Here is a 15,729-nt window from a genome sequence, read left to right as displayed (position 1 = left end):
CTTCCAGGCCACTGCTTCCCTTTGGTCACTCTGGAGTCACATGACCCCGTTACCGGAGGCCATAGAGCTGACCACTGCACTACCATGCTGCCCCAGGATCAGGACCAAAAAAGTGCCTGCATGAAAATGGTTCTCTGGTTTTCAATGGTTTAGACAAGGTTAGGCAATCTCAAGATTCTCTTTAGATTTATTTGAGGAGAATTGTAACATTTTAAATATGAGATTTCCAAGATTGCAGGCATCTTGATGAAACGTGATTTATCAGCTCTCCTGAGTCTCTAATCAGACTCATCGTCTGCGATCTCTCTCATCGATCCTTTCACTGGGGTTCACCCTCCAGCGTGAGACCAACACCATACGCAGACAAACAGACTGACTAAAGTAACTGGGGTGTTAGTTTTGGGGGTTAAGTCACAGTCTGTTGGGGAAAGAGCTGCCGGAGGCCTGAACTTTCTGAGGACTTTTCTCATGTTTCACCTGTGTCCGCTGGTCTCATACTGGTGTTGGCATCAAACCTGCTTCAGTCTGAGTGTGAACACGTTATGTATTTTGGATGTGTCCCTTCAGAACAGAGTTGGCGCTGCAGTCATTCGCTGCCTGTCAGAGACAAAGATGGAGGCTGCTTTACCCTTTTATGTAACAGAGTTTTGGCCCCGCCCCCTTCCCCAGCCACTGACCAATCACAAGCCTCTCTTCATCTCCTCATTCTTAGCACGCAATGGCACAGCGTCCCCGGCTCTGGCCCTCTCTCTCTCTCTCACACACACACACACACACACACACACACACACACACACACACACACACACACACACACACACAGGGTTTTTAAACAAATTCACTAATCAAGTAAATCTTTGCATTAACAGGCATCAGTTGTAACTGTAGCATCATGGTTTAACACTAGCCCGCATCACTGCACAGCATCACAGCACAGCGGTGTGTGTGTGTGTGTGGTGTGTGTGTGTGTTGGGTGGGGGGTACTGATGGAAGTTTTATCAGCCTACAATAACATGGATATATAAGAAATTCTGCCACTCATGAAAATAAAGAATCAAAATTAAATTGTGAAAACGTGCTGGGAATCCGTGACCCCCCCCAACCCCCCCCCCCTCCACACACACACACGCACGCACGCATCTGCCCCCTCTCCGGGTCCTCACTGGTCACTTGTTGGTGAAGCTGAACCCCCCCCCCACCGCTCCGGCACATGCAACGCTGCGGGTCACATTCACACTCCGCCACTTTGTCCTGCTCCATCTTCTCTATTCCTCTGGTATCTGGTCGCAGCTCATCCATTCGGACCGCAGAACCGAGCTTGTCCACAGAACCGAGCTTGTCCACATAACCGAGCCTGTGCGCATCTGTGAGTGTTCCTGTTCTTTCTTTGTGGCGTTGCTGAGCAGACTTGATGCTGCGGGTTCGGTTGAGATTCTGTAACAGTTTCAGGCGGTCTTAAAGAGGACATTTACTTTTGGACTCAAGCATCTTTGATCCGTTTTTTCGCCAGATTAAAGATAACGGAATTGAAACTATGTTAATACTTAATAATAATAGCTGCAGTTTTCTATTAGCATACATTAGATTTCTGTGATGAAGAACATCGATCATCAGTTAAATCCCAGCGCGGGAGAACATAATGGATCTGTACGTTCTCCCGCGCTGCACTTGACATTGGAGCGACCTATAATGAAACACCTTCACTGGACTCACATGCCGTGACTAGATGCGCGGCCATTTTATTAACCTTGTCAGAATATATCATCATTTTTTTCTGAATACTTGAGCGCCTGGTGGGGTTTTAGGTCCACTGTGGCGGGGTGAGTGTTGGGGGTGGGTAGGGGGGGTCGAGTCCACTGTGTGGCAGCATCACGGACGTTAATGGCGGCGCTGTTACGCAACCAGAGTTGGTCCTGACGCTGTTTGCGTCACCAAATCAGGCATCATCACAATTGAAGAGAAGGAATCACGTTAGTTGGGGGTCAGAAAAAGCCGTTTCAGGACCAGAGAGATTCCACAGCTCAGCCAGGCAACAGCTTTGGTGTGTGTGTGGGGGGGGTTAATTCCTATTTTCCGAGTTAAAATGTTTCTTCTGATATAGCGTTAAACTGGGTTATTGGTTAATGTTCACAACAGTCCGTTTAGCACAATGTGAGGCGATGCCTGTTGAAGCAGATAAACTAGTCTCCACAGCGGGGTTCTGCAGCATCTGGGTCCTTCTTTAACCATGTTCTTCAGAGGCTGTTTCTAAAGCTTGTGCTACTCTGCTGGAACATGTTTTGCACATTTATGATGCCTTTAATGTTCAGATGAAAGTACGTCATTGCTGGACTGAGAGCCAACACACGTGTCCCTGATGGACTAAGACGACTCCTGTCACTGTTGTCACGCTTAATTCAACCTTCTTACTGCAACCACCCTCCTCTCCAGGTCTTTAATCACAGTTCCTGCTCCAGTCGTGCCTTTAAAATTTATAATTTTAGAATACAGCTACAACTACTACTGCTGCTGCTACTACTACTGCTGCTGCTACAGCTCCTGCTACTGCTACTGCTACTGCTACTGCTGCTACTGCTGCTACTTCTACTGCTACTACTATTGCTGCTACTATTGCTACTCCTACAAATGCTACTACTACTACTGCTGCTACTACTGCTGCTGCTGCTACTACTATCAATCAATCAATCAATCAATCAATCAATCAATCAATCAATCAATCAATCAATCAACCAACCAACCAACCAACCAACCAACCAATCAATCAATCAATCAATCAATCAATCAATCAATCAATCAATCAATCAATCAATCGTTGTCAATCATTGTTGCCCTTCTGATGCACCTGTTGTTGATTTCATTAACAACAAAGCAGCAGAAACTGATTAACCACCCCCTCTGCTACTTAACTGACCAGATCAATACCCCAGATGTTTGACTGATAGGTTGCTATACTCTGATTAAAAAGTGTTCCTCTAATTTTTTTTGAGCAGTGTATTAATAAAAATAAACTGCCGGTAGAATCGAGTTGAGTGGGTCAGCGGGGTTGGAGGTCAGCATCCAACTATGAAGGCAGAGATACCTGTAGATGCAGATTATCAGTGTAGACGACTAAAGATCTCGTGAGCTGGCAGCTCTGGAACGACGTCTGTTTGGAATGTTGAGCAGCATGTGTCTGTCCGCAGCATCATGTCCTCCGTGCTGCAGAAGCTCATCAGCCCTCTGGCAGGTAGCAGCTCTGAGCCCCCTCGGAACAAGGTGACGGTGGTGGGGGTGGGCCAGGTGGGCATGGCCTGTGCCATTAGCATCCTGCTGCGGGTAAGAAACAATGGCAATAGAACTATTCTGGCAACAATATCCTACTTTATACTCTGACCACAGTGATTGTAACAGACGCTATATATATAAATAAAGATGAATTCAATTGAATTGAACTCAGGACCTGGCGGATGAGTTGGCTCTAGTGGATGTGATGGAGGACCGTCTGAAGGGGGAGATGATGGACCTCCAGCATGGCAGCCTCTTCCTCAAGACCTCCAAAATAGTTGCTGACAAAGGTGACTGAGTGCATCCGTTAGGACTTGTCCAGGCATTTTAGCGACGCCACCATCACCTCTCCTGCTGCTCCTCCAGACTATTCTGTGACTGCTGACTCCAGACTGGTGGTGGTGACGGCGGGCGTCCGTCAACAGGAGGGGGAGAGCCGCCTCAACCTGGTGCAGAGGAACGTGAACGTCTTCAAGTCCATCATCCCGCAGATCGTCAAGCACAGCCCCAACTGCACACTCATCGTGGTCTCCAACCCCGGTGTGCAGGCTTATGCACAAATATTAACATACATAACTAAATCTGAATTTAAAGAAAACTTATTAAACCTTCACAGTGGATGTTCTGACCTATGTGACCTGGAAGCTGAGTGGTCTTCCCAAACACCGCGTCATTGGCAGTGGCACCAACCTGGACTCAGCTCGCTTCCGTTACCTGATGGCCGAGCGTCTCGGCATCCACGCCAGCTCCTTCAACGGATGGGTGCTGGGAGAGCACGGGGACACCAGCGGTGTGTCCTAGGGTTCTCATTATTTTGGGGTTATAGGCTCGATCATTATTACTCACAGTACAACATATACCGAACATTTTGGTTGTGAGGCAGCTCATGATTGTGTGTTTCAGTTCCGGTATGGAGTGGTGCTAATGTTGCAGGAGTCAACCTACAGAAGCTAAATCCTGACATTGGCACTGAAGAAGACAAAGAAGAGTGGAAGTCCACACATAAGGCAGTGGTGGACAGGTACGTTCTCGGCAGTCCAGCTCGGTTGTTGCCTCAATGTGTTGTCTAACGACGCTGTAGCCCTCTTCCAGTGTAGCCCACCTCTGGCTCAGTGCCAGTCTCAGCATGTAGCTAATGCACACACCAGGTAGCAGCGGATCTTTACCCTTTGGACCTCAGCAAAGACATCTGTTGCTCCAGCCGTTTTGTCTTGTCACGCTGTTGTTCACCAGTTTTCCTCTGGCTGGCTACGGCTAATTTCATGCTAGATCAAAGATGCCCCTACATATCATAGCCAGAGCAATTGTGACTCATAACGCAGCAGTCTATAGAGCGATCTGCGCCAGCCACCCCACAAGTTAGCATTAGCAAGACCAGTAAGTTAGGGGCTTACTGGTCCTGGGTTGATCAGCATACACAGCTGGCTGGTTACAGCTTTCCATTGACTCTTGATTGTTGGTGGACCCTCCACCTCCACCAGGTGCTCCTGGCCTGCTCTGTCCCCTTCCTGTCCTGCTCCTGGGAGACAAAGCACCCGTAGTGGGGTGCTAGGTCTCCTCCATTTCATTTGTCCTCCCAGTCTTCACAGCTCCACTGCTGGTGGTGTCCAAACACACACAATCGCCTTCTCCACCTTCTACCTGTCTGAAAGAAGCATCATCTCTCCCCGACCATCCTCCAGAGCCTCCACCGTCTCCCCATCAAACCATCTATCAGAAGATCATCATCAAAGTCCTCCAAATTACATTATTTGATTCGTTTTCCATAAACTTTGAGGTTAGGGTCTAGTTTCGGGATCTTTTATTGATTCATGGATGTTAGAGGAGTAGAATTGAACCAGAATCTTCCCATTGGGAATGTTCTTGATCCTGTTGGGATTGCTCTTGATCTGATGAGCTGGTTTTCTTCTTATTACCATTGTTATTTTGAAAGAAGCATCATTGTTTGTTCTAATGAAGGAGGGACAGACAGACACAGGTGAAGTGTTCTGAGATCCACCAGTCTGATGGACAGCAGACACGTTCCCCCAACATGACCCCCTGTTAATGAACAGCAGATCAAATAAAGAAATGCTATCAGCCATTAGCCATGGTTGCTGTTGAAACCACAGCACTGCCACATGCACACCCAACTATTCAGAAGCACTGACCTTTAGGATCCAACCCACCGTGTGTGAGCAGAGGGAGCAGCAACATGTCAGTCTGAGCATGACGGAGCAATTCTTCAGAGGAGGAGGAGTAGCTGAAGGAAGAAGGGATGAGAGAGGAGAGTTCTTCACTGGGAACAGAATGATGGAGGTCTAACCGAGCTTCTTTTGTCTTAGTGCCTACGAGGTGATCAAGCTGAAGGGCTACACCAACTGGGCCATCGGCCTGAGTGTGGCCGACCTCACCGAGAGCATCGTCAAGAACATGAGCCGAGTCCACCCGGTCTCCACCATGGTCAAAGTAGGGCTGCCCCCCCCATCCCTCTCTCTACATCCCTCCCCCTTTCTTCCCCCCCCCCCCCCCCACAGCCAAACCTTCCTGGTTATTTATTCAGCTGTTTCTCTTGGACTGTCTCTGTTAGCGCACTTTGTTGCTGTCATCGTATACATATGTGTAGATCCATATATTCATATGTGTGTTTGGACAGGACATGTACGGCATCGATGAGGAGGTCTTCCTGTCCCTGCCATGTGTGCTGAACAGCAGCGGTGTGAGCAGCGTGGTCAACATGAGCCTCACAGAGGAAGAGGTGTCCCAGCTGAGGAACAGCGCTGACACCCTGTGGACCATCCAGAAGGACCTGAAGGACATCTGAGCCCCTGCGCAGCACCCACACTGTGCTCGCCACAGCAGCGCTGCTGTCGTCTCCCCAGAACATGAAGATGAGAACATCTGCTCTGATCACTGTGTCCCTGTGTTTGTGAGTCCTTGTTCTCCACCGTACTGTTGTAGTTCAGGATCAGGGCCCACCTCCCTGCTGCGGCTCCATCATGTCCACCTTTGAACCCTCCTGCTGTATCGGTGCTTCTCTACTGCAGCACATAAATGAGCACAAGACGGCAGCTCTCCCACTTTCTTCCTCTCCTCCTGTGTCACTATCTCAGTCAGCAAACATGGCCGACAGGAAGAGCACAAACCTGTTTCACACCTGTTGTCACTTGAAACCAGCCGTGAAATTGAATAAAGTTGACCCTGGTTGCCATTCTTGTGAGGGTGAGTGTGATTTTCTTTTGCAGAGAATCAAAGCACCAGTAGAGGTCTCTAAACACCTGATTAAGGGTTTCAAAACAAGCTACACTTCCATATATAAAACTTGCTAAAATCTGTTTTAAAGTCTAGCTTAACAGGACATGTTAGTGTACAACTTTCCACCCTCCTGCAGGTCGGAAAGACACGTCTGACCTGGAACCTGAAAGAGGATTATCTGAACTAGACAAAGGTGAAGCCTGCCAGTGTGGTAGAAAAGTTTTATTCACAGACACAGGTGTGCAGCAGTCCCAGGTCTTCAGGTGGGAACCTCCTGAGACACAGGGGACCGAGTGTGTGTCCGTGCCTGCTTCATGGCTCTGCGGTAAATGAAGCGCTTGCCAAAGCGGAGGCCAAACGGGTTCAGGTTGAACTTGCTCCTGTTACACAGCAGCTGGTCCTCGTTGTCCCTGAAGGTCAGACACGGGTTGGACTCTTGCAGCAGCTGCAGCTGTCCTGCAGTTCCCCTCCTGAGCTGAACAGAACCTGCAGAACATCGGACTGTTAGAGCAGGTGGATTCACATGAGTCCCTCAGTCCACCTTCACCAATAGGAACATCCCGTAATCTGATTCATGTCTGGAACACTGCACATCAGGAAATGTATACATGTCACAACTTCCTCAAGATCTGATGTGAGACGAGCCTAATCTGATCTAATGTAATTCAATTTAATATTTGATCTAATCTGATTCAACATTTGATCTAATCTTATCTATTCTAATGAAATATTTGACCTTATCTAATCTAATATCTAAATTTATCTACCGTATTTTCTGGACTATATTTCTCTCCGGAGTTTAAGTCGCACTAGCCAAAAAATGCATAATAAAGAAGAAAAATAGATATATAAGTCGCACTGGACAATAAGTCGCATTTTGGGGGAAAATGTATTTGATAAAATCCGAGACCAAGAACATACATTTCATCTTGAAAGGCAATTAGCAATCCATTAGCATGGATTAGCAATAGCGTTAGGGTATGCTAACGTAACAAATTCAGCTACATGACCCACAACGAACTGAGTACGTGTCTGCTTTGTTAACGTAACATATTAACAGTTATTCAGATAACTATAGCATAAAGAACATCCGAGCAAGTTTACCAAACAATCAAGTCTAACTCCATAGACGAAGCACCGCTTCTTCTTCTGCATCGCAAAAGGAACTCGTTCCTCAGGTACACACACCTAGAGCGCCCTCTGGTGGTTGTCAGTGTGAAAATAACGAACGTGTGAAATTCCGTAATAATGTATTTATTTAAGTCGCTCCGGAGTACAAGTCGCACCCCCTGACAAACTATGAAAAAAAGTGCGACTTATAGTCCGGAAAAATAATAATTAATAATAAGTAATCTAAAATGACATTTAACAGTTGATGTGATCTAAACTAATGTGATCTGATTAAATGTTGATCTAACGAAATAGATCTGATCTAATATAATTCATTATTTGAACTGAAATACTGTAATCTATTCTAATCTTACCTAACATCTGTCTTGAATTCTATTCTGATTTAATATTTGATCTGAACTGATCCAATCAGAAAGCTGCCATGCATCCATTTGCAACATTTGGACTGAGGTTCCAGAAAAGAACAGATTATTAAAGCAACTGCAACCTGTAGAGGAGGAGAAGGATGACCAAGCCTGGAATCTGCTCAGTGGTCAGTGCTCAGTGATCAGTGATCAGTGATCGGCACTCAGTGATCAGTAATCAGGGCTTAGTGATCAGCGATCAGTGATGAGCAATCACTGCACGGTGATCAGTAATCAGTGATCAGCGCTCAGCAATCAGTGCTCAGTGATCAGTAATCAGTGATCACTCAGATAAAGCCTCTCAACACTCTAGTTCAATAACTGTCTGCGCCTGGAACACCTGCAACCACTCAGCTACATTTCCCACCTGATCCTCCAGCCACCTGCATGGTGGCATGCGCACCCCCTCGATCCGGAGCCACGGCGAGCACAAGCAGCAGAACCAGAACCCTCATGGTGGAACAGAAGACTCAGCCTCTCCCGTAGATTCAGAACGGAGCCCCTCCGTCACACCTGCTTTATACTCTCACCAGGTGACCTGGTGCCCCGGCGGCTCTCAGCCAATCACAGCTGCACGCAGCTCTGACGCATCACCGCTGCAATTCTGGGAAATGTGGACGGCTCGGATCACGGAATGATGCTATGCTTCCAGTAAGCTTTAATTTAATTTAACTTAATTTAATTTTTATTTATATAGTGTCTTTTACAATCAAAATTGTTTCTAGGCGCTTTCCAGAATCCCAGGGCCTAACCCCAAACAAGCAACAGTGGCAAGGAAAAACTCCCCTTTAACAGGAAGAAACCTTGAGCAGGACCAGGCTCATGTAGGGGGACCCTCCTGCCGATGGCCGGCTGGGTAAGAGAGAGGAGAGGAGAGGAGAGGAGAGGAGAGGAGAGGAGAAGGGGGAGGACAGGTAGAGGATAGAATAGATAGGAGAGTAGAGTAGAGTAGATTAGAGTAGAGTAGATTAGAGTAGAGTAGAGTAGAGTAGAGTAGAGGAGAGGAGAGGAGAGGAGAGGAGAGGAGAGGAGAGGAGAGGAGAGGAGAGGAGAGGAGAGGAGGAGAGAATAGACATAGATCATAGAGAATAATCATTACTTCATTACTTTCCCATTCTGTCTGGTCAGTCTTTCACTGGCACGATGGAAGGACATCTGTCCATTTGTCCATCTGTCCGTCTGTCTCTTTAACATATAGAACAACCAAACACAGGACACACTCCTCACAGGACACACAATCCTCTCAGGACACACACTCCTCACAGGACACACTCTCAGATGTAGAGCTGTTGTGAGGTAACTACAGTGTTACTACAGCGTTACTACACTTGTCTTGTGTGCTGTTTGTGATGGTTGTGACTGGGCTGAACAGACTCGGCTTCGAAAAGAAATAATGGAAGGGGCGTCCGATCAAGGGCCAAAAATACCTGGCTCATTTAGCAATTCTTCAAGTCACAACTACCAAAATGAACATTTTCAGATTCTTTCACATAACAAACACGACCTTTGACCCCCGGGTCTGCTTGAAGGTAAACAGTGTGCAGCCTGGATAGGCTGGCTGGACGCCTGATAAGTCCCTCCTCTGTGTGCTGACGGCGGACCTTCACCTGCTGCAAGGCTCCTGGTCTGCTCGGTAGGGCCTTTGTTTTGGATGTCCCAACGTGAGAAGATGCCGCTGCCGCGCTCCGTATCCATGACATCTCTGAGCGGGCTGCTGCCGGCCTGGGAGGAGGACCCGCTGCCTGTGGAGGAGCTGTTGCTCTTTGAGGTGGCCTGGGAGGTCACCAACAAAGGCAAGAACTTCAACCTTTCATCTCAGAACATTCCAACAGACACAAGCAGCCAGAAAGCTGGAATCCAGTCATCTTGATCCCTGTTCTGTCTGTTTAGATGTTGGTTGGACAGTGTTGGTGGCATCAGCAGCCATAGCTTTACATGCTACATGCATAGATGTAACAAACAACATATGCTTATCTTTGCATCTGACCTATTGCTGTAGAACCACTGGCACGGGTACACATGGGGACACAGAGACAATCACTGTCCACATGGTGCCTTTGATAGTTTTATTCACCAACTGGTTTTAGAAGCGTAGCAGCAGTTTCACCAGCTAGCCCTGTTAGCCTTGATGTGGACGTATACGGAGGTGAACCCGTCCCCTCCGTAACTCCACAACACTCCGGACATGTCCCGGTTCTTATCAAATGCTGGTTCAAAGCCCACAATGCTTTTATACAGGTAAAAAGACAAGCGTATTTTTTCTGGGTCTCAAGAGGTTTGGTGACCTGTCTGTCTGTCTGTCTGTCTGTCTGTCTGTCTGTCTGTCTGTCTGTCTGTCTGCCTGCCTGCCTGCTGCCTGCCTGCCTGCCTGCCTGCCTGCCTGCCTGCCTGCCTGCCTGCCTGCCTGTCTGCCTGTTTAGGAGCACAGTGGTTACTTGTGAAGGATCTGACGTGGGGCTTGACTTTGTTCTTTCATCAAGATGTCTCACTCAGGAGAGGACACTCAGAGTCTCCTCTCAGATGTCCCCTGTGAGCTTGTCCTTCTCTCCCTCCCTGTGACATTGCTGCTCTCTAAATGTGACAAGGACAGCGCTGCCAAAGACCTGTGATAGAGAAAAGGAGCCCATGAGGCTGTGTTTTAATGCACTGTGATGTTGTCCCACGTGTCAGAGGTCGTCCCTCAGCTCTTGCGTAATAGCTGCTCTTTGGTGCTGTTTGGGCGTCATCGAGGCAAATGTGCACATTTTGCTCCGTTACAGAACCATTTCCTTTTCAGCCACTTACACCTAATAAGATCATCCATTCACAGTTAGGGGTAATTTTCATGATTTCACTAGTAAATATTCTGGGGGCAATAAGGTCGAAGGTCAGAGAGAAGTAATTGAATCATAGTAGGAGGACATTACCTCGACCTGCTCTAAAAACCTCCATAAAAGCTCCACCTACAGACCCGGCGCTGTGGAGTGGCCTTGGCCGAAGAATATCGACCTCGTCTGTCCTTCACCTGTGACCACATTACCTTCACAGACCATAATGACTCACTAATTAATGGGTCAGACCCCTCCACCAGCATCACCTGGATCCAGCTGTTACACACTTCTAAAACCCAAATATGCAAATGAATGAAACCATGCGGTGTCCTCCCCCTCACTGCTGTGGTGTGTGTTGTGCTGTGTGGCGCTGCAGTCGGAGGCATCTACACCGTGATTCAGACAAAAGCCAAAGTCACTGTGGACGAATGGGGCGAGAACTACTTCATGATGGGACCCTACTTTGAACACAACTTCAAGACCCAGGTGGAAGCCTGTGAGCCCCCAAACCACGCCATCAGGAAGGCCATGGACGCGCTGCTCCACAACGGCTGTCAGGCAAGTGTGTGTGTGTGTGTGTGTGTGTGTGTGTGTGTGTGTGTGTGTGTGCATGTGTGCGCTATATACCTTTTCAACTCTCTCTCTTACATTACAAAATCCTCAGTTTTTGGTTGAGCTCATTCTCTAAAGTCAGAGCTCCATCTAGTGGTAGAAAGTAGACAAAACGCTTCATGACGTCACATTGTAGTCCACGTGACGCCATCACGGACTGTGTGAGCGTTGACCAGTGCGACCAGTGAGACTGGTGCTTCTGGCAGAGTGGAGACAGCATCTACTGTTCAAAGCACATCATTTTATGTGAGAAGGTACAACTTTAGCTCTAATCCCAGCAGATTAGGAGCGACAGAGGAGTAGAAGCAGAATGGAAGGATGAAAGCATCTCACATCATCTCTGGTATTTCACAGAATGGAATGAATGACTGAATGTTGTATCATTTATTCATTCAGTTTGGCCTTCATGAGCCTCTAGATGGGTCTAAGACGCCAGAGAAGACAGAATGTTTAAATTAAAGAGCTGAGAGTCAGACCAAGTGAACTAGTTAGTCTGAGTTCTTCCGGGTCAACATTTGAAAGGTGCTTTTTAGAGGAACACTTATTTCTTTGATGGAAATGGCTGTAGGAAGACCACCATCCATTGTCCCTGTCCTGACTGGGCCCCCCTGCTGACACTGGTTTTCAGGTATATTTTGGCCGATGGCTGATAGAGGGCAGCCCGTATGTGATCCTCTTCGACATCGGTTCTGCAGCCTGGAACCTGGACCGCTGGAAGGGTGACCTGTGGCAGACCTGCAGCATTGGCCTGCCCTACCACGACAGAGAGGCCAATGACGCGCTCATCCTGGGCTCTCTTATCGCCTGGTTCTTCAAAGAGGTCAGCTGTTGTACAGGTGCTCCCTCACAATGCTACTCAGCACTGCTGACTCTAATGCTTCTTCCTTTTCCCAGTTAACAGACCAGTTGGGAGACAAGCCCAATGTGATTGGTCATTTCCATGAGTGGCAGGCAGGTCCGGGCCTCATTCTATCCCGTTCTCGCAAGATCCCTATAGCGACTGTCTTCACCACTCACGCCACCTTACTGGGACGATACCTCTGTGCTGGGAATGCTGACTTTTACAACAATCTGGACAAGGTCAGGGGTCATTCATTCTGTATGCAGCCTCACCAGTGGGGGCTGCTCAGTCTTGTGTTTTAGAGCTCACCACAGCACAGAAACAACACTTGTTAAAGGTGGACTAGTTTCTATGCTGGTTCTGCTGGACCTCAGTGCTGCGTTTGATACAGTTGATCACAGCATCCTGTTACAGAAACTGGAACATGTGATTGGGATTAAAGGGACAGCACCAGACTGGTTTAGATCATATTTATCAGATAGATACCAGTTTGCTCATGTCCACGGTGTTCCCTCTTCATAGTAAGGTTAGCCATGGAGTTCCTCAAGGTTCTCTATGGACCAATCCTTTTCACCTTGTACATGCTTCCCTTAGGAAACATTATTTGGCAGCATGGGATAAATTTTCATTGTTATGCTGATGACACTCAGCTTTATTTATCCATGAAACCAGAGGAGATAGAGCAGTTGGTGAAGCTTCAGACCTGTCTCAAAGACAAGTTTTAGATGTCCTCAGATTTCCTCCTCCTTAATTCAGGAAAAACTGAGGTCATGGTGTTTGGTCCTGAACCTCCCAGGGATAGATTAGATCACATGATCACTCTAGATGGTATCTCCTTATCATCTAGTCTCTCTGTGAGGAATCTTGGAGTAACTTTTGACCAAAATCTGTCTTTTAACTCACACATTAAAACAGTCTCTAGAAGTGCCTTTTTTCACCTGAGAAACATCACAAAGATCAGGAAACTACTGACGCGACATGATGCTGAAAAGTTAGTCCAGCATTTGTTACTTCCAGGCTGGACTATTGTAATTCTTTATTATCAGGGTGTCCAAACTCCTCTTTAAGAAGCCTCCAGTTGATCCAAAATGCTGCAGCCAGAGTTCTGACTGGTATTGACAAAAGAGATCACGTAACTCCTGTACTGGCGTCTCTTCATTGGCTGCCCGTTAAATTTAGAATAATTTTTAAAACCCTTCTTTTGACCTACAAGGTCCTCAGAGAGCTAGTGATACCTTACCAGCCAAATAGACCACTCCACTCTCAGAATGCTGGTCTACTTGTGGTCCCCAGAGTCCTGGCGTCTCTTCATTGGCTGCCTGTTAAATCTAGAAGAGTTTTTAAAATTCTTCTTCTGACCTACAAGGTTCTCAGAGGCCTAGCTCCATCCTACCTGGAGGAGCTAGTGATGCTTTATAATCCAAGTAGGCCCCTCCGTTCTCAGAATGCTGGCCTAGCTGCTGGGTCATGGCTGCTTCCCCTCCTCTCCTCTCCTCTCCTCTCCTCCTCTCCTCTCCCTCCTCTCCTCTCCTCCCTCTCCTCTCCTCTCCTCTCCTCTCCTCTCCTCTCCTCTCCTCTCCTCCCTCCTGGTTGGGGGTCAGGCCCTGGGACTCTGTAAAGGACCTGGAATAGACGCTAATCTGAAACAAATATCATATCATCATATATTCCAGCAGGGACACAATTACAGAGATGCGGTTATGGTTATTATTATGAGTAACTCTATGGTTACTCATAATGTTTACATTCATAACAGGTCCACAAAGAAAGACCAAAGGCTGAATTTTGAAGCAAGAACGAGTGGAATCCTGCCCATAAACCAAGACTGAGTCTTTATGCAACCCTTCCTGAGTATGATTGATTTTCATATTTAAAAGGTTAAATCAAACAGTTATATCATTTAGCCTGATTAGAGGCAGTGGGGGGGTCAGTGTTGTTTTCAGTGCTGCAGAAGTACAAAAGGTCAGAATGAGCACAAGGTAAAGGTCACGCCCATCCTCAGGGTCACACCAGTCAATATCAAATCAATATGGATGATCAACTGTCGCACCTAATCTGGGAGGAACCATCATTTCAATGATTCTTGATCGTGTTGTTTCAGGCTCTGCTTAGACAGATAGCCAGACAGACAGATAGACAGACAGACAGACGGATATTAATTATTAATAATACAACCATTGTGAGAGTGACGAGTGGAAGGAGGGAGGGATAGATGGATGAAGGGAGGGATAGATAGATAGATAGATAGATAGATAGATAGATAGATAGATAGATAGATAGATAGATAGATAGATAGATAGATAGATAGATAGATGGATGATGGATGGATGGATGGATGGATGGATGGATGGAGGGGGGAAGGGAGGGATGAAGGGATGGGGAGGGAGGGATAGATGGATGGATGGATGGATGAAGGGAGGGAGGGATGGGTGGAGGGAGGGAGAGATGGAGGGATGGGGAAGGGAGGGATGATGCTGGTTGGATGGATGGATAATGAATGGATAGATGAAGGATGGACAGACGGCTGTGAAGATGAGTGGACAGACAGACCCCCCAGGCTGAGCGTGCCTCTTGGTTGTGTCTTGCAGTTTGACATTGACAGGGAGGCGGGAGACAGGCAGATCTACCACCGTTACTGCCTGGAGAGGGCGGCGGTTCACTGTGCTCATGTCTTCACCACAGTGTCTCAGATCACTGCTGTGGAAGCCAACCACATGCTACACAGGAAGCCAGGTCGGGAAGCTGCACACATCAAAACTGTGATGTCTTTCAGGTGGAGAAAAACCTAGAAGAGTCTCCAGAATCTAAAAAGGCCTACTTTTGGATGAGCTGCAGCACCATTTAAGGGTGACCTCACCCTCAGTCACATTCTTCTGCTGCTGTTCGACAGATGTGGTGACTCCCAACGGTCTGAACATAAAGAAGTTCTCAGCAATGCACGAGTTTCAGAACCTGCACTCCACCAACAAAGTCCACATCCAGGAGTTTGTCAGAGGACACTTCTATGGGTGAATGTTCTTCACATCCTTCCTGCTTTAGTGCAACACCACAAGTGTTGGCTGAAGACTTCTATCCTGTCTGACAGTCACCTGGATTTCAACCTGGAGAAGACTCTCTTCTTCTTCATTGCTGGACGTTATGAGTTTTCCAACAAGGGGGCTGATCTGTTCATCGAATCCCTGTCCAGACTGAACTACCTGCTGCGGGTAAGGTGCTCCAGTCCTCAACGCTAACTCCTGTAGGTGATGAATGTTATAACTGTAGCAGCTATGAAACCATCCACCAGAAAGAGGCAGGACAAATACATCTTCATCACTCCTCCACTCTGTTTTGCTTTGATTCCATCCTGACACAGGTCCACAGGAATGATGTGACCGTGGTAGTCTTCTTCATTATGCCGGCTAAGACCAACAACTTTAACGTGGAGTCACTG

General features: G+C 47.4%; 2 protein-coding genes across 4 annotated transcripts in view; both read left to right on the top strand.

Annotated features, from left to right (window-relative positions):
* Positions 1-1,180: 1,180 nt before the first annotated feature.
* On the top strand, positions 1,181-6,456 carry ldhba (lactate dehydrogenase Ba). Of its 2 annotated transcripts, none has more exons than XM_057022530.1 (8): positions 1,181-1,366; positions 3,183-3,315; positions 3,437-3,554; positions 3,631-3,804; positions 3,881-4,054; positions 4,168-4,285; positions 5,589-5,712; positions 5,900-6,456. In XM_057022530.1, the coding sequence occupies exons 2-8, from the start codon at positions 3,187-3,189 to the stop codon at positions 6,065-6,067; spliced, it is 1,005 nt and encodes a 334-aa protein (XP_056878510.1). In that variant the 5' UTR covers positions 1,181-1,366; positions 3,183-3,186; the 3' UTR covers positions 6,068-6,456. The 2 variants fall into 2 exon arrangements, with proteins under 2 accessions (XP_056878510.1, XP_056878511.1); XM_057022531.1 differs by lacking the exon at positions 1,181-1,366 and adding an exon at positions 2,023-2,041.
* Positions 6,457-9,602: 3,146 nt separating this feature from the next.
* The window catches only part of gys2 (glycogen synthase 2), a 13,493-nt gene continuing 7,366 nt past the window's right edge, over positions 9,603-15,729 (top strand). For both annotated transcript variants that reach the window (XM_057022886.1, XM_057022885.1), the window contains exons 1-8: positions 9,603-9,826; positions 11,220-11,401; positions 12,084-12,275; positions 12,350-12,535; positions 14,885-15,029; positions 15,187-15,304; positions 15,382-15,502; positions 15,652-15,729. The exon at positions 15,652-15,729 is cut by the window's right edge and continues 29 nt beyond it. In XM_057022886.1, the coding sequence (XP_056878866.1) occupies positions 9,685-9,826; positions 11,220-11,401; positions 12,084-12,275; positions 12,350-12,535; positions 14,885-15,029; positions 15,187-15,304; positions 15,382-15,502; positions 15,652-15,729 (1,164 nt within the window). In that variant the 5' untranslated portion in view covers positions 9,603-9,684. The remainder of the gene's footprint in view (positions 9,827-11,219; positions 11,402-12,083; positions 12,276-12,349; positions 12,536-14,884; positions 15,030-15,186; positions 15,305-15,381; positions 15,503-15,651) is intronic.

The sequence above is a fragment of the Takifugu flavidus genome, chromosome 22, assembly GCF_003711565.1.
Source record: "Takifugu flavidus isolate HTHZ2018 chromosome 22, ASM371156v2, whole genome shotgun sequence".
NCBI lineage: Eukaryota > Metazoa > Chordata > Actinopteri > Tetraodontiformes > Tetraodontidae > Takifugu > Takifugu flavidus.
The sequence above is the reverse complement of the archived record's forward strand: the minus strand, read 5'-3'. Positions and strand labels throughout refer to the sequence as shown.